This window comes from Streptopelia decaocto, assembly GCF_964273445.1.
Source record: "Streptopelia decaocto genome assembly, chromosome: 22".
NCBI lineage: Eukaryota > Metazoa > Chordata > Aves > Columbiformes > Columbidae > Streptopelia > Streptopelia decaocto.
Genome location: NC_138677.1, coordinates 4,466,178 through 4,483,083, shown reverse-complemented (window position 1 = coordinate 4,483,083; position 16,906 = coordinate 4,466,178). Strand labels below are relative to the sequence as shown.

General features: G+C 62.8%; 2 protein-coding genes across 2 annotated transcripts; one reads left to right on the top strand and one right to left on the bottom strand.

Moving 5' to 3' along the window:
- Positions 1-1,059: 1,059 nt before the first annotated feature.
- Positions 1,060-11,556, top strand: GPR179 (G protein-coupled receptor 179; the record flags this gene model as incomplete). Its single annotated transcript, XM_082070967.1, has 11 exons — positions 1,060-1,883; positions 2,432-2,540; positions 3,401-3,503; positions 3,662-3,858; positions 4,004-4,072; positions 4,480-4,589; positions 4,668-4,906; positions 5,266-5,404; positions 5,576-5,681; positions 5,778-5,924; positions 6,737-11,556. 11 exons carry the CDS (start codon positions 1,060-1,062, stop codon positions 11,282-11,284), a joined length of 6,591 nt encoding a protein of 2,196 aa, XP_081927093.1. The 3' UTR covers positions 11,285-11,556.
- A 1,025-nt stretch (positions 11,557-12,581) lies between these two features.
- MRPL45 (mitochondrial ribosomal protein L45) lies at positions 12,582-16,636 on the bottom strand. The gene is made up of 8 exons (XM_082070775.1): positions 16,532-16,636; positions 16,075-16,276; positions 15,521-15,638; positions 15,036-15,134; positions 14,432-14,480; positions 14,063-14,212; positions 13,814-13,987; positions 12,582-13,018 (listed from the first exon to the last, which is right to left on the bottom strand). Exons 1-8 carry the CDS (start codon positions 16,586-16,588, stop codon positions 12,959-12,961), a joined length of 909 nt encoding a protein of 302 aa, XP_081926901.1. The 5' UTR covers positions 16,589-16,636; the 3' UTR covers positions 12,582-12,958.
- Positions 16,637-16,906: the final 270 nt, after the last annotated feature.

Sequence of the window (16,906 nt, the reverse complement as noted above, 5' to 3'; positions counted from 1 at the left end):
AGCCACGCCTCCCATGCCGCTGTGGCCACGCCCAGGGCTGCGGCCACGCCTCCTCGGGCCCCCCTCCACGTGCAGCGCGGCCGCGGGACACCGGGGACACCGGCACCCACCGAGACACCGGCGGCGGGAACGGGGGGGACACGGCTGGGTGGGCGGCTGGGGCAGCGGGGGCGCCCAGAGCGCCTGGTGACACAGCCCTGGCGGCGACCCACAGGACTCTCCTCGCCTCGGGGGACAGTGGGGAGTGGCGGGCACGGGTGTCCGGCACCTGCATGTCGCCAACCCGGCACAGCTCTTGCACGGTTCTTGCACAACTCTTGCACTGTTCTTGCACAGTTTTTGCATGGTCCTTGCACAGCTCTTGCACGGCTCTTGCACAACTCTTGCAGGCAGCACGCTGCACCATCGCTTCAGGCAGGGGGAGCTGAGCAGCCTCCCGTGCCTCAGTTTCCCCTCTGCAGTGCTGCATGAGACCCCGGACATCCTCCCCCAGCTCGGGGGGGCAGCGTCAGGCCCTGCCACAGCGACTGTGCTCATGGCCACCCCCAGAGCGCACTCGCCGTCCCCCCATTTCCACCCCATGTCTGCGGGGGCCCAGGCACTGCGGGACTGAAACCTGCGGGACCATATGGGGACCCAGCGGGCAACCTGCTCCCCCCGCCAAGGGGGCCGCGGGAAGGGGGGTGCCGGGAGGAAAATTCCCGGCCCCGTTGCCATGGCTTCCCATCAGGATGCGCTGGCATCACTGGCAGCCTGGGGGGCTCGGGGGGCCCCACAGGGCTCAGGCTGGGGGGCTCCCCAGCAGCGTGGCTGCCTGAGCGGGAGCGCGGGGGCGAGCGGGGGGGCTCCGGGCGGGCAGCGCCAGCAGATGAACATGTTTTGGAGCCGGTGACGTCTGCTCCAGCATCGCCGAGGGAGAAAAACAGGCGGCAGTGCGTGAGTCCGGCCCCGCCGCGCAGAGCGGGGCTCCCAGCCGGCTCGGGCACCGTGGCCGCCATGGCCCCCCCGGGCCAGCCCGCGGGGGCACCGGGGACCGGGGGGCTCCGCTGAGCCCCGGCCATGGCTCCGTGGGGGTGGCCGCTGCTCTGGTGCCTGCGCGCAGCGCTGGTCGGCGGCATCATCCTCACGGGGGGCCAGAAGGAGGGACCCCCCCCACCGGTGAGATGGTCCCCGTCATCCTCCTGGGCGCTGACCCCAGAGCCGGGGACATCGGGGGACCCCGAGGGCTCGGCGGCGGCGCTGGCGTTCCTGCAGACGGGCGATGCGCAGCGCCTGGCCCAGGCCAACTGCAGCCGGGGCGTCGCGGCGGGGGCAGCCGGCCCCGTGCCCCCCCCGGCGCTGCGAGCTGCCCTGCGAGCCGCCCCCGAGGCCCTGGCCCACGCCGCCAACTTCCTCAACATGCTCTTCCAGACCAACGACATCCGCGAAGCCAGCGTGGCCGAGGACGTGGAGTGGTACCAGGCGCTGGTGCGCAGCCTGGCCGAGGGGCACCCGTGGGTGCGCCGCGCGGTGCTGGCCCTGGACGCCCACCCGCTGGCCGCCAAGCCCCGGCTGATGCTGCAGGCCACCAAGGGGGACGGGGACATCCTGCTGCAGGACGTCTCCAACACCGCCCCCGGCAACCTCAGCTGGGACAACGAGTGGTTCAGCGCCCTCAGGTCCCAGCGCAGCCCCCCACTGCGCAAGCGGGTGCTCAGCAATGACCTGCGCAGCATGGACACCCCCAAATGGCAGCGGGGGGACAGCTACGTGGGGGACCCCGGGCACGTGCGGTGGTCCCCGCCGTTCCTCGAGTGCCGGGACGGCCGGTTCCTGCCTGCTTGGGTGGTCACGCTCTCCTCCGCCTTCTACGGCCTCAAGCCCGATCTCAGCCCCGAGTTCAAGTAAGTGGCGCCTGGAGGGGCTGGGGGGTGTTGGAGGACTGGGGGGGCTCCCCAGTGTGTGCTGGGGGTGCAGCTGGAAGTGTCACCCGGGGGTGCAGGGTGTGTGCGGCGTGACTGCGTCCCTGTGCGTGGGTGTTTGCATGTCCCTGGGCATGGAGCTGACCCCTGTCCCCCCCGATTTGTCCCAGTGCTGCCCACCATGGGCTGCCACCCCCAGGTGAGGGACAGGGGACAGCACCCAGGGGCCACCCCAGCAACTCCTGTTTCTCAATCGGGTGCACTAAAACCCCTCCTGAGAGGCAGAATTCACACCCAGGAGCTGCTGCCCCAGCTCCAATCCCCCCAGACACAGCTCCAAGTGGGGGACATCCCCAGCCCAGGGTCTGGGGACATTGCTGACAATATTGTCCCACCCGTCCATGCACCAGCACTAGTCACCCCTGTGGCTGTCCCCTCCCCTGCTCACTGTCCCAGAGGCAGCGGTGGGACATGGCCACGCTGGGTGGGGGACACGAGGAGGTCCCGTGCTGACCCCATCCCGTTCTCAGGGGTGTCGTGCGGGTGGACATCGAGCTGCGGGACGTGGCCATCGACCAGTGCGCCAGTGGGCCGGGCTGGTTCGCGGACACGCACCGCTGCGACCTCAACAGCACCCAGGTACCGTCCCTGGCGCCCGAACCCCATCCCGGGGCTCCCCTGCACTGAACCACCCCCGTCCCCCTGGCTGGGTGTCCCCACTGTGTGTCCCTCTCTCCGGGATGAGCTTTATCCTCCCGGCCGATCCATCTGCTTCGTTCAGCTGCTCTCGGTGCTGGAGCCGAGGGGTTTATTGTGCAAATCTGTCTTTCCCGCTGCCAGTGTGTGACCCGCCTGCTCCCTGCCCAGCACCGCGGGGACAGCCAGGCTCGGGGGGTGGCAGCCGGGGGACAAATCACCCCGACCAGCAGCCCCCTGTGCCCTCCAGCAGCGCCCACCTGGCGATGCCTGAGCTGTTTTGGGGCTCAGCACAACCAGCAGCATCCCCAGCCGGGGCGAACCGCGCAGCCCCCAGCTCAGTGTGATCAGGGTGACACCCCAAAGCTGTCCCCAAATGGGAAAAGTGTCACCAGCTCCGCTTTCCCACCAGCGCCCGGCGGGTGATGCCGTGGGGAGGGCCGGGCTGTGCCGCTGGGCATCATTCCAGAAAACAACAATTCCCAGAAAAGCCGCAGCCCGGCTCGTTCGGGGCAGGATCCGTGGGGGCCGGGGGGATTAGGGTAGCGGTGCCCTCCCCGCCGCTGCCGTCACGGCCGGGCAGGATTAGTGCGCTCGGCTGCATTAGGTGCCCATTTAGGGTTTAGGGAGGGATTTGGGGGCCAGGCTTTGGCTTTTAGCTCTCAAATGTTGAACCGCTGCTTCCTCCCGGTGTGGAGGAGGATGGTGTGGGGTCAGGTCCCCACAACTGGGGGAGACAGGGGGAGCACACGGGGTGCAGGACGAGCCCTGGCCGTTGTGCGCGTCTCAGCCTGTCTCCGCAGTGTGTCCCCCAGGAGAGCCGCGGCTTCGTCCTCGGGAGGTACCTGTGCCGCTGCAAGCCGGGCTTTTACGGGGCCGGCGGCGTGGCCAGTGGTCCCCGGGCAGGTGGGTGCCCCAGGGTCCCCGTTTCACCCAGTGGCACATGGCTACAGCACTGGGGTGCATGGCTGGGGGGGGCTTTGGGGACCCCCAGCATGTGCCACCAAGGAAAGTGCCACCAAACACAATGCGGTGACTTCACATGGCTGTCACTCTGTCCCCAGGCGCGGCGGGGGCGGACGGGGGGTCCCGGCTGGCGTGCCGGCCGTGCCGGCCGGGCTGTGTCACCTGCCAGGACGATGCGCCCTGCCTGATCCAGGAGGACCGGGCGCTGCGGGCAGCCGTGCTGTCCTGCCAGGCCGGCTGCATGCTGGCCGTGTTCCTCAGCATGCTCGTCTCCTACCACTTCCGACAGAGCAAGGCAAGGTGTCCCCGCGTCCCCGCTCCCACCCGCCCCAAACCCCGCGGGGGTCTCTCCGGGGGGACATCCCAGCCCAGTGCGCTCGGGGGTCTCCCTGCCCGGGCTCCATCGCCCTGGCTGCACCCTCACGCCTCTGTCCCCGCAGAGGATCCGGGCGTCGGGGGTCGTCCTCCTGGAGACCATCCTCTTCGGGTCCCTCCTCCTCTACTTCCCTGTGAGTAGCCGGCCATCCCCAGGGCTGGAAAACTCCGGATGGGGTTTGGGGGTGTTTGCAGCCTGGTTGCCCCCCAGGCAAGGCCACCGAGCTGGCCCCACGCTGCGCACGGGCACAGTTCCACCTAATTGTTAATTTTGCTGGCGCAGCCCCTGGTGGCTGCGGTATAAACCTTCTCGGGAAACCAAATCCCTCTTCTCCCGCCGGCGGTGGGAATTAATCCCTGCCCAAATCCTCAATCCCTCCCGCCAGAGCTGCGGCGGATGCCATAGAGCCAAGCGGGGAGGGGGGAGCTGGGGCTGGCCCTGAAAATGGGTGGTTTTTGCATTCCCAGCATTTTCTGCTCCTCCCCATCAGGAGGATCAAGCTCCGTGCCCCACACCCACCCCTCTCTCCCCCCACCCCAGGTTTTCATCCTCTACTTCAAGCCGAGCATCTTCCGCTGCATCGTCCTGCGCTGGGTGCGCATGTTGGGCTTCGCCATCGTCTACGGCACCATCACCCTCAAGCTGTACAGGTACCGGGGACGGGGGGGCTGGATGCTGAGGACCCCCCGAGGGGGGACACTGGGGGCTCACCCCTCTGCGCCTCGCAGGGTGCTGAAGGTGTTCCTGTCCCGCACGGCCCAGCGGGCGCCTTACGTGTCGAGCGGGCGGATGCTGAAGATGCTGGGGCTGATCCTGCTCCTGGTGCTGTGGTTCCTGGCGGCCTGGACCGCGGGGATGCTGGAGAACGTCGACAAGAACATCCCGCTGGTGATCCGCACCCAGACTGCCCGCGGGCTCCACTTCTACATCTGCAGCCATGACCGCTGGGACTACATGATGGTGATCGGTGAGACCACCCCGCACAGTCCTGGGGGTCCCCAGAGCCACAGGACCCCATCCTGTCACCACAGCACGTGGGGGTTTAGTTTCCTTGTCTGTTTAACCTGCCTGGAGCCTGCAAGCAGGGCCGGGGTGCCCGAGCTGCCTCCTCTGAGCATCCCCAGGACTCACCCCAGCGCAGTGATCCTGAGGGTCTTTTCCAACCAAAATGATTCTGTGATTCTATGGATGCCCCCTGGGGCAAGGAGGTCCCAGTGGGCAGCAGCAGCCACCCTGAAGCTCAGGACCCATGGGTGCCAGCTGGGCAAATGTGCCAATGGTGACGGGGCTGGGTGCTCAGCGTCGCTCCCCCGCTCTCTCCCGCAGCCGAAACGCTGTTCCTGCTGTGGGGCAGCTCCCTCTGCTACGCCACGCGCGCCGTGCCCTCCGCCTTCCACGAGCCCCGCTACATGGGCATCGCGCTGCACAACGAGCTCATGATCTCGGCCGCCTTCCACGTGGTCAGGTAGGACACGGGACCGCGGTGGGGCTGGGAGCTGAAATTCCCATCCCCGGCGATGTGGAGGAACTGGCGGCGAAGCCCTGAAGCCAGCAGGTTCCCTGCGGGGTCCGGAGGTGGGCACGGGGCTGTGGGTGCTTCAGGGGGACCCGGCGCTGCCCTCATTCCCCCTTCCAGGTTCATCATGGTGCCCTCGCTGCACCCCGACTGGACCCTGCTGCTCTTCTTCGCCCACACCCACGGCACCATCACCATGACCCTGGCGCTGCTCTTCATCCCCAAGGTAACACCCAGCCCCGCCTCGGCACCCCCCTGGGTGGAGACGGGGCTGGGGTCCCCCAGCGTTTCAGGGACCCCTCGGTGATCTCGCCGCCCGCAGTTCCTGCACGCCGGCTCGCCGCTGCGGGAGGAGATCGCGGCCGAGGTCTACGAGGACGAGCTGGACATGCGGCGCTCGGGCTCCTGCCTCAACAGCAGCATCACCTCAGCCTGGAGCGAGCACAGTCTCGACCCCGATGACATTCGGGTGGGTGGCACACTCAGGACCTTCTTTTGACGCTAGCTATGCAGCCCTGCGCAGAGTAAGAGGTGCCTTTCGCGATCTTTCTCCTGATGCAAAGCAAAGAGGGGGGTGGAAAAGGGGGTGCAGAGGGAACCACCACCAGTAGGGGAAAACTGCTGTGTTCCCTTGTCCCAAAACCAGAGCCCACCCGGCGTGCAATAACCCAAATTTTAGCACACAGAGACGAAATACTGTTTATTACAGAGGTGTGCTGGAATAAAGCCAGCGATCAAGAAATAAAAGGAACAGCCGTTATATACAAAATCATACCGCCACATTCACACCCTAAAGAGCCAATTGGTTCCACATTTGCATATTGGTCATATAATCATTTAACATATAATGAGCAATGCTCAGCTAAAGGACACTTTATCCAAAAGTCTTAAGATATGTGTTAAAACTCAACTACTAGTGCAGGCTCCAGGATGCCTAAAGCTGCCAGGTCTGGGTAGTTTCTGATCTGGTGCTTTGCAAGTCACTCCGATCTTTGTTGGACGAGCAAACTGACCTAAAACTAAGAGGATTTACACACCTTTAGGTTATTTGCCGACAGGATTCATTATTATTTGCCGACAGGATTCATTATTATTTGCCGACAGGATTCATTCTTTTAAGTGGCAACGACCACATCTGGGGTCGGGGGGACGGGCAGCGTGGGGGCTTGGGGACATGGGGACGGCCCGGCTGTGGGGTCCAAGGGGGTCCCCCCCTGTGCTGTCCCATTGTACCCACTCTCCTCTCTCCCCTCTCTCTGCGTCTCCCCCGCCATGGCGCAGGAGGAGCTGAAGAGGCTCTACCAGCAGCTGGAGGTGCAGACGACACGGCGGATGGCGACCAACAACCCCCACCTCCCCAAGAAGCGCAGCTCCCGCCGCAGCCTGGGCCGCTCCATCCTGCGCCGCGTCACCGAGCCGCCCGCCGCCCGCCGGAGCAGCGGGGGGGACACCCCAACGCGCCGCGGCTCCTCGGCCAAGCGGGTCCCCGAGCCCGGCGGCACCGGCCTGCGGATGCGGGATGGGGGGTCCCAGCCCCGCGGCGCAGCCCTGCGCAAGTCCCGCAGCACCGAGGGGCCCGCGCGGGACCCCCCGGGGGGACCTGCCACCCCCGGGGAGCCCACGCCGGGGAGGATGATGATGGCGATGGCTGCGGAGCCGTCGGACAGCGAGTCGCTGGACGCCGTCCCGCTTGTGTGCAAGTCGGCGAGTGCTCACAACCTGGGGGGGCACGGGCAGCCCCCCCCGCCCCGTGTAGCCCCCCTGCACAAGTCCCTGAGCGTTGTCACCGGAGCCCGGGAAGCGGCTCTGCTCACTGCCAGCCGAGGGGCGCGGGAGGGGTGGCACCTCAACCAGCACCCATCCCCCCCGTTCTTCGGGCAACCCATGAGCCAGGGACCCCCCGAGGACAGCGGGGAGCCCCAAAGCCCCCGTGCGCCCCCGCCAGCCGGCTCCAGCCCCGCCGAGGGCTCCCAGGAGGACACGTCCCCGCCGGGCGATGGCAAAGTGCAGAAACACGTCACCTACGCGCCCATCAAGAGCATCAGCGTCGACAGCTCCCCCGTCCCGGGCCGGGTGCGGGTGGCGGTGAGAAGGACCCCCCCGCCGCCCCCCGTCCGCTGCCAGAGCCTGGGGCAGCGTGTGACACCGCGTGGGGACAGCCCGGAGCCCCCCACGGACCCCCCCGCACAGGCGGGGACACCAGAGGGGACAGCGGAGGACAACGCGGGGCGCACGGCCCCCCCGGCGGGACAGGGCGGGCTGGTGCCCGCAGCCCCCACCCCAGCACAGGTCTGTCCCTGGGAGCTGCTCCAGGATGAGATCCTGAGCCAGAAGCAAAAAGCTGCCGAAGCAGACGATTTGGGGACCCCCGGTGACACAGCGGCCGCCCCCCCCAGCCTCAAGCCGCCCTCCCAGAGGACCCTCCGCGGTTTGGGACTCGCCATCAAAGCCTTGAACCGCGCCAGGGGGAAGGAGAAGAGGGAGGGGGGCAGCAGGAGGGAGCGGCCCCCCCTGGCAGGGACATCGGCCGTGTCCCTCGGGGGGGTCGGCCGGGACCCCAGGGCCAAAAGCGCGGAGTGGAGCCGGCAGAGGCGCGGCAGCGAGCCCCCCGCCCGCCCGGCACAGGGGGGGACGGTCCCCTGCCAGCACAACAACAATGCTGGCACCGCCTGGGCCGCCGCGGGCTGGGGGGACAGTGGGACAGCAGGACGGCGGGACAGCCCGGCCCCGGGGACACGCCACAGCGAGGAACTGGCACAGGAGCCTGGTGCTCCCCGGGGGGACGCCGATGCTGCGGGGGCACCCGCAGGGGTGCACGAGCTCCCGCCCAGTGTGGGCCACCAAAAAGGAGCCGAACGTCCTCATGAAACCCCAGCGGTGGCCGCACAGACACATCCCCAGGAAGGGACCCAGGCTCTGGTGGCAGAGCTGGGGACAGATGCTCCTGCGGCCATTGAGAGGCCGGTGGCACCAAAGGATGCGGTGGCCGAAGGGCTGGAGGGGCACAGCGGGTCCATCCCCCCCTGGGACCACAGCGAGGTGGAGCAGCCACACAGCAGCAGGGCTGAGGTTTGTCCCTGGGAGGGTGACAGGACAGTCAGAGCCCAAATCTGCCCCTGGGATGTGGAGGGGGATGTGCTGGAGCAGCCTGGAAAAGGGCTCACCCCAAACCCCCCAGCTCTGCCCAAAACGCTGCCCAAACAAGCGGGAACCAGCGAGAGGAAAAAGGCCGACGTTTGCCCGTGGGAAGCGGAGGATGAGCCGCTTGCTAGAGCAGAAATATGCCCTTGGGAAGAGCCCGCGGCTCCAGCGGGGAAAGACAGAGCGAGTCCGGACACGGGTGGGACGTCCCGAGGGGAAAACAAACCAGGAGGTGGAGAACTGGAAGGGATCAAAGCAAGGCTGGCGGACATGAGCGGCCACCGGCCAGAGCGCAGGGACGCCTGGATCTTTGCGAAGCTCGTCAGGAGAGTCACAGAGGGCTCAAAAGCAGAGTTCAGGGCATCCCAGAGCATGGAGAGCATCAAGGAGGAGGTTTGTCCCTGGGAGGGCCTGGGGACAGAGCAGCCCCCCGAAAAATCCCCCACCGGGGGCTCAGCGCTGCCCAAATCACCTGCACAGCAACCCCAGAACGCGGAGAGCCTGAAGAGTGAGATCTGTCCCTGGGAGGCTCCGCAGCTCAAACCCACCCATAAAGCAGAAATCTGCCCCTGGGAGGCGGCTGCTCCGCCATCGAGTGAAGAGAAATCAAGAGAAGACAAAGGTGCTGTGTCCATGGAGGGCAGAAGCCCTTCTACAAGCCAAGATCTCTGCAAAGAAATCAGAGACAGCACATCTGGAGAGAAGGGGAAAGCAAGGGGGGAACGTGAGTCCATCTGTCCCTGGGAGAGCGTGGACATGGAGAAGCCCCCCAAAAAATCTCACGCCGGGGGCTCAGCGCTTCCCAAATCGCTCACAAAGCAACCGCAGAGCGTGGAGAGCCTGAAGGCTGAGATCTGTCCCTGGGAGGCTCCGGGGGTGGAAACCATCGGTAAAGCAGAAATCTGCCCCTGGGAGACGGCTGCTCCACCATCGAGTGAAGTGGAATCAAGGCAGGACAAGGATGGTCTGTCCAGGATGAGCAGAAGCCCTTCCATAAATCAGGGTCTCTGCAAAGAGCTTGGAGACAGCACGTCTGCGAAGAAGGAGAAAGCGAGCGGAGCGCGCGAGTCCGTCTGTCCGTGGGAGAGCGTGGACACGGACGGCTCCTCCGTGGGTTCCGGCACCAAGAGCTCAGAGCTGCCGAAAGCCACCGCCAAGAAATGGGAGAGCGTGGAGGGCACGAGAGCTGAGGTTTGTCCCTGGGAGGGGCTGGGGACACAGCAGCCCCCCGAAAAACCCCACACCGGGGGCTCAGTGCTGCCCACGTCACCTGCACAGCAACCGCAGAGCGTGGAGAGCCTGAAGAGTGAGATCTGTCCCTGGGAGGCTCCGGGGGTGGAATCCACCGATAAAGCAGAAATCTGCCCTTGGGAGGCAGCTGCTCCCCCCTCCCATCCGCAAAAGGCCCAGCAGGGTCCGGGGGGGGCTCCCCGGGGTGACAAGCGCATCAGACGCCAGGCAGCGTTCACCAGCCCGGCCAGGTCCCTGGAGACGGGCGGCAGCGAGCGAGAGGCCGTTTGTCCATGGGAGGGTCTGGGGACACAGCAGCCCCCTGAAAAACCCCCCACCGGGGGCTCGGCGCTGCCCAAACCACTCACAAAGCGACCGCAGAGCACGGAGAGCCTGAAGAGTGAGATCTGTCCCTGGGAGGCTCCGGAGCTCAAACCCACCCATAAAGCAGAAATCTGCCCCTGGGAGATGGCTGCTCCGCCATTAAGTGAAGAGAAATCAAGAGAAGACAAAGGTGCTGTGTCCATGGAGGGCAGAAGCCCTTCTACAAGCCAAGGTCTCTGCAAAGAAATCAGACACAGCACATCTGGAGAGAAGGGGAAAGAAAGTGGAGAACGCGAGTCCATCTGTCCCTGGGAGAGCGTGGACACGGAGCAGCCCCCCAAAAGATCTCACGCCGGGGGCTCAGCGCTGCCCAAATCGCTCACAAAGCAACCGCAGAGCGTGGAGAGCCTGAAGGCTGAGATCTGTCCCTGGGAGGCTCCGGGGGTGGAAACCATCGGTAAAGCAGAAATCTGCCCCTGGGAGGCGGCTGCAGAGAAAGGAGCAGCCCCGGGTTCAACGGGTGTCCCACCAAAACCAGCCGGTGCCTCCAAACCCGCACAGCAGGGGAGCAGCGAGCGCGAGTCCGTCTGTCCCTGGGAGAGCCTGGGCACCAAGGAGCCCTCCCCAAAAACCGCAACGGGGAAAGAGCCGCCCGACAGCGTGGGGAGCAAAAAATCGGATGTTTGCCCCTGGGAAGCAGCGGAGCCCCCCAGCTCAGAAAGCTGCAAACCTGCCGTGCACCCCCGGGGCGCTGGCGGAGCGTCCCCCACGGGGCTGGGGACAGCAAAGCTGGTGGCAGGAGCCAGTGCTGCGTCTCCAACAGCCCCGCGGAAAAAACCCGGAGGCAGATCTGAGGGTGAGGCCCAGCACAAGCCCCTGCGCCGCGTCTCCGGCATCCAGCCCCCCCGGGCGAGCGGCGCCCACAGCACCAGCATTGCAGAGGTTTGTCCCTGGGAAGCAGAAGAGGCTCCGGCAGCACCTGCCGAAACCAGCGCAGACACCAGGAAAACCTCCGATGTGTGTCCGTGGGAGGTGGGGAGTGCGGAGAGCCCCCTGGCAGGGACCAGCCCTGGGGATGGAAGTCGGGGTGTGAGTGAAACTAAACCCGAGGTCTGTCCGTGGGACCACGAGTAGCTCCGTCCCTGCGGCCCCCGGCTCCGTGCAGACACAACTGTCATCAGTGTGAAGTCTGGAGCTGCGCAGATGGGGACAGGAGTGTCCCCAAAGCTGTCGGCACGGCCACACGTCCAGCAAGCTCCCGCGGTGGCCACCGACCAGCCAGGCTTGGGGACCAGCGCGGCGAGGGGATTGTTCAGTCTCCTTAGAAAGCGGTGTCACCGTAACACGCTGTCCACGCTCTCCAAACGACCATCCGATTGTGTAAGTACATGTACATATGGAAAATAAACAGCGTTATCTACAGAATTCACACTCGGTGGCTGGTTTATGGGGCGTGGGTGAGATCCTGAAAGTGCTCAAGGCAGAGCAGAAAGCAGAGAGGCTGTAAAGGAAAACGGGAGCAGAAGTGGTTTGGGCGCAGAGGTTTGAATGTTGGCGCAGGAGATGAGGAGCCACACGCTCCTAGACAGGAAGGAAAGGCCGTTTTCCAAAAAAAGCCAGAAAATCCACCAGAAAACACTCTTTTTGTTCAGAAAAGGGGCTCCTGAACGCAGCGTGGGCAGAAAGCTCGATCTAGCGGGTTCTCCCAGGGAAGGCAGATTGTGACACCGCTTAGGTTTCCAAAATGATGGGATTCCAGGGCTGGCTCCTCTCCCAACAGAGCACGAAGATTCTGCCCTTTCGGAAGAACATCACTCACAAAAATAACAGGACAACTCTGCAGCCGTGACTCTTTCACTACATACTCTGCAAAAACGGCTTTCAAGGAAGAAGAAAAAATGCACGTAAATGTCCCGTGCTCTGAAAAATGGCCGAGTTAAAAAGCAAGACGAGGTTGGAAATGTTGTTGGGTGACTAGTGAGTATTTTGCTCTGTGACCAGGAGTAAATGGAACTTCTCTGAGCCAAACAGAGCAAGAACAATCAGCAGAGTGCTCTGGGTCACTCTCCAGCCACAGTAACAGCTCCAGGGACTGGTTTTCCTGACCCACAGTCACACCTGGCGTGAATGTCACCGTGTCCACAGGATGGTGCCACCCGCTCATTAACAACACCCATCGCTGCGCTATGAGCATCATAAATGCACCAAAACCTACAAGAAACCCTGCCTTTCGAGAAGATACTGACACAAACTGACCTCAGGAGTCGAAACATTAAGTTACCAGCGCTGGGCTGCAGCCCCTTTGGGAAGCTGAGCCATTAAGAAGCGCCTGTTCGGTGCTGCCTGCTCTTCCCTGGTGTTGGTTAAGAAAAAGCAGCGTCGGAATCAGTCCAGAGAGGGGAAGAGAATGGGAAAAGGAAGAGCCAACACCTGCTGCTGCAGTTTTTAATGAAAATCCACCAGGTCTGTGACAGCTCCCATGTCTGGACAGAGTTCTGCTGCCCAGTGCAGCGGGGAGGGTGGTGGGGAGAGCGGCGCTGAGCACAACAGACGCTTCATTTCCACAGAAACACAGCGAGGGCGCAGAAGCAGCGCACCAAATCTACTCTGTCCAAGTACATCTCTTCTCAGAGCTCATCCTAATTTCCCTCCCAGGCCCCTCTCACTCCTTTAAAGCAAATTCTAGTGACTGGAGTCATTTCGGGAGCTGCTGTTTGCCGAATCCAACCCGCTCCCTCTGCTGCCATCCTCCGCCTCTTCCCTCCAGGGCTGTTGGTGCTGCTGTCCCCGAACAGGCTCCAAAACTTCTTACTTCACCTCTTCATACTCTTGTGAGGGATCCAAGGTTGGACCAGGAATCATCACCGTCTGAAAAAAAGCCAGGAACAAAATCAGCGGGACGCGGAGCAGCTCTGAAGTGCTGTACCGGGAATTGTTCGTGTCGTGGAGCAGGAGAAAGGGCGCGCAGGGGGTGCTGGCAACGTCGAGGCCTCGTGCAGGATGGTGACCAGATGGCAGCAGCACGGGGGGGCGTGGAGGGGGACAGGGTGACGTGTACTGCACTATAGTTCTCACCTCTCTCCTCTCATAGAATCACAGAATCATGTTGGTTGGGAAAGCTGCTCAAGATCGACTCCAACCATTCCCCCACCCATGGCACTGCCCATGTCCCTGAGAACCTCATCTCCGTCTGTCCAGCCCTCCAGGGATGGTGACTCCAGCACTGCCCTGGGCAGCCTGTTCCAATGCCCCACAGCTCTTTGGGATAGAAATTGTTCCCCAGATCCAACCTCATCCTCCCCGGGCGCAACTTGAGGCCGTTTCCTCTGCTCCTGGCGCTTGTTCCTGGGGAGCAGAGCCCGACCGCCCCTGGCTCCAAGCTCCTTTCAGGCAGTTCAGAGATCAGAAGGTCTCCCCTCAGCTCCTGTTCTGCAGCTGAACCCCCCAGGTCCCTCAGCCGCTCCCATCACACTTTTGCTCCAGCCCCTCACCAGCTCCGCTCCCTTCTCTCAACTCACCCCATCACATATGTGTCAAACACCCTCAGCCTCCCGCTACAGCTCCCAGGTTACAGAAACTCAGCTTTGCTTTTGTCCAGAATTAACTAAGCACCCGTGTTCCTCAGCCACAGGCCAGGCTGGTCCCTGCTCCTGGTGGCATCACCTTCACAATGGGGCTCTTGGGTGGAGCCCACTCCGGAACGATCTTGCCGTGCATCCTCCACGTGCCGTAGGGGTTCACCAGGTACCTCTCGAACACGACGTACTCCAAAACATCCTTGGGCATCTCCTCCCCGCCGTACATCAGCCGCCCGAAGCGGTCGTAGATGGCCAGAGTCTGTACAAAAAGAACCGTACGTTGGGCTGGCAGCAGGTTGGAGCTGGGGAGGGCGAGGGGCGGGAGGGGACGGACCTGCCGCGTGTGCATCCGCACCGTCACCTGCCCGTACAGGTTGCCGCGGTTCACGAGGCTGTCGCACCGAATGTGAACCACCCGCGGGGGCTCCAGCGACTCCACGAAACTCCAGCGGATGGTCCTGTACCTGTTCCCACGGACCATCTCCTACAAACAACAAGCACCAGCTTCGTTAGGATGGGAATTGAGTGACAAGAAAACCACTATGCATAATAAAGCATTTATTCATTAGCTGTTAGACTTGTGCTTTCCCTCCCAGCTCCGTCTTCACTGCGTCCAGAATAAAAAAAAGAGATAATCAGGTTTCAAGAGCCTTAGACACCATGGAAGAAATCACGGACATGCTGCCTCCAGATAAGCACTTACTGGGTAGCAGCGCTCCGTCACCAGGGAGTGAAGCTTCTGCTTGTTAAAACTGCAAGTGAAACATAGACAGTCACTCAAATATTGCAGAAAGGCTCATTGAGAAATCCCAGCTTCTCCAGAAGACACACAATCTACCAGCAAAACAGAAAGAGCCAAATTCTCAGCTGTGATCTCAGCACGAAACCAGCACGTGAACGTGAGACTTGAGGGAAAGCCACAACATCCTTTGGAAGCCAGTTATGTCCCAACTGTTTTACTGGCGTTTGGAATCACAACCGAGAATGATGCAGTTTTGAAATCTATTACTAGAAAGCGGAACCAGGCAGCGAAGCATCATTTCATACCCAAACAATTCCCTGCGTCGCGATTCCAAACGGCACCACCCACCCACTTGTTTGCTGATAACACCGATGGTGCAACAGCTCAGCTCATTGGCAAGAGGAAATTTCTGCAACCTGCTGTTCATTATCAAAAGCAAGAGGGTTCCGAGCGAATCTCCAACACGCTGAGATGGGGGGCAGAAAAATAAAGTATTTGTTGCAGAGGATGCACAAGGGTTAGAAAGGCGGGGAAGAAAAGCAGAGCATATAAGCAAGGGTCTTACTTTGCCAGGGAGTTGTGAGCTTCGATAAATATCTCCTGTGCCTTCTCTGGGAAGGTTTTGGTGCTGAAATCCGGATCGTGATCTTTTATCTTCCGCAGACTGAAAAGAGAAGGAAAGCTCGACAGTGGGTAATGACTTGGAAGTACCTCACACGTTTCAGATGATGACGGTGACCTCATGCAGTTCAAACCAGCTTTTACCAGGGAGGAACTGGACATTGCCCAAGATATAACCTTTGCATGCTCGTAAGACAATCATACTGCTACAAACTTCAAAAATCCCCAAAAAAAGGGGCACACGCTGCATCCATCCAGAGCAGGACAGGTGCCCAGTGCTGACTCTCACAGAACGGACTCCTGGTTTGGTGGTACAGCAGCAACAGTGGAAGCAGCGGGTAGAGAACAAAATGCAGCGTCTCACCACTGCAGGACAGAACCCAGCAAAGCTGCTGCAGCACAGCCATTAATTCCAAAGGAGGTACGTACGCCAGCTGGGAGGTGGCACTCTGCTTCAGCTTCTCCATCTTTTGCTTCAGCCCATCTTTGGATAAGGAAGACAAGCGGGCGTCTCCCTCGGGAGGCACGTACGGGTCTATGATTTGACCTGCAGAACAGAAAAGAAAGGTCAGGAAAGGCTCAAAACCAGCAAAATGAAGGAAGTAAAGAGGCAGCGCCCCGGCTGGAGAAGCAGAATCCCGTCCTGGGAACATTTGTGACATGAAATATGAGAACGCAGAGCTCTCACTGCTGGTCTGACGCAGCTTGTCAGCAGTGCTGCCCCTTGCTCTCTGCCTCCTCTCCCACACAGCCCAGCACAGCAGTGGGGATGGGACCTCCTGAGCTGCTCCTTGTCCCTCGCTACGAAGGAGCCAACAGCCCAAAACACTCCTGAGGTAAAGCAGAGCAGCTGCCGGCCCTCAGCACATAATTCAGGGTGTTGAGACACGCTCTGGGCATCGTCACACCGCTCAGGGTCATCACTCCCCGCTGCGGCCGCATCAGTTTTGCCCCAAGAAGAGACCCCAGCCGGGCTTCCCCACCTGTGCTGGCCAAGTAGAAGGTCCGTTCTATCCGCTCCTCGGGTAACACTCCCCACATGGACTTGATCCTCCTCTCCTTCTCTTCAGGGGACAGATCTCTGGCCCATTCGGGGACATAAAACTTCTTCTTCGTTCTTGTTCTCACCGGGACGACCAGGCAGGCCGGGGCTGCTCCAGCGGGATGCAGCACGGACCCCGCAGCCTGAGGAAGAGAAACAAATCCGTGGAGTTAACCCAATGGCCAAGAAACACCAACATCTTATTTCCCTTCACACCTCCCAAACACAGAGGGGATATAAATACACCCAGCACCACCACTGCAGCCCTCCCTGCCCCAGGGCGTTCCCCACTTTCCCTCATTCCTGACTCCCCACGTCCCTTATGTTGTGGCTCCTCGGCCTCCCCGTGGCTCCGCGGTCCCTCACGGTTCCCCACGGCCCCTCGTCGCGCCCCTCACCCGCCAGCAGCCCCGCAGGCCCAGCCGCCCCGCTCCCGCCGCCATGGCGGCCGCCATCTTTCCGCCGCACAGCCCGCCGGGGCGTGGGCGTGGCCTAGGCGGGGAGAGGCGTGACCGCCGGGGGCCGTGCGCAGAGCGGGGCGGGGCCGGCGGGAGCCCGCGCCGCGGTGGCGAGTGGAAAATTCCACCGGCTGCGGGAAGAAGGGGCGGGGCTTGGGGAGGCTCCGCCCCGAACGCGCGGCGGCGGCGCGCCGCGGGGGGACTCCGGGCGATGCTGCAATGCGGGGGGGGACCCGGAGCGCCCCCGGTGCACCGAGAAACGGGGTGAGGGACCCCCCCCCGGTGCCACGTGCGACAGGCGAGGACCCCCCGCCC

Excerpts from the sequence above, each read along its gene's own strand:
- MRPL45 (XM_082070775.1), bottom strand. The coding sequence starts at position 16,588 with ATGGCGGCCGCCATGGCGGCGGGAGCGGGGCGGCTGGGCCTGCGGGGC. Across the intron at positions 16,277-16,531 it reads GCCTGCGGGGCTGCTGGCGG|GCTGCGGGGTCCGTGCTGCA; the intron begins GTGAGGGGCGCG and ends TCTCTTCCTCAG. Across the intron at positions 15,135-15,520 it reads AGTGCCACCTCCCAGCTGGC|TCTGCGGAAGATAAAAGATC; the intron begins GTACGTACCTCC and ends TTCTCTTTTCAG.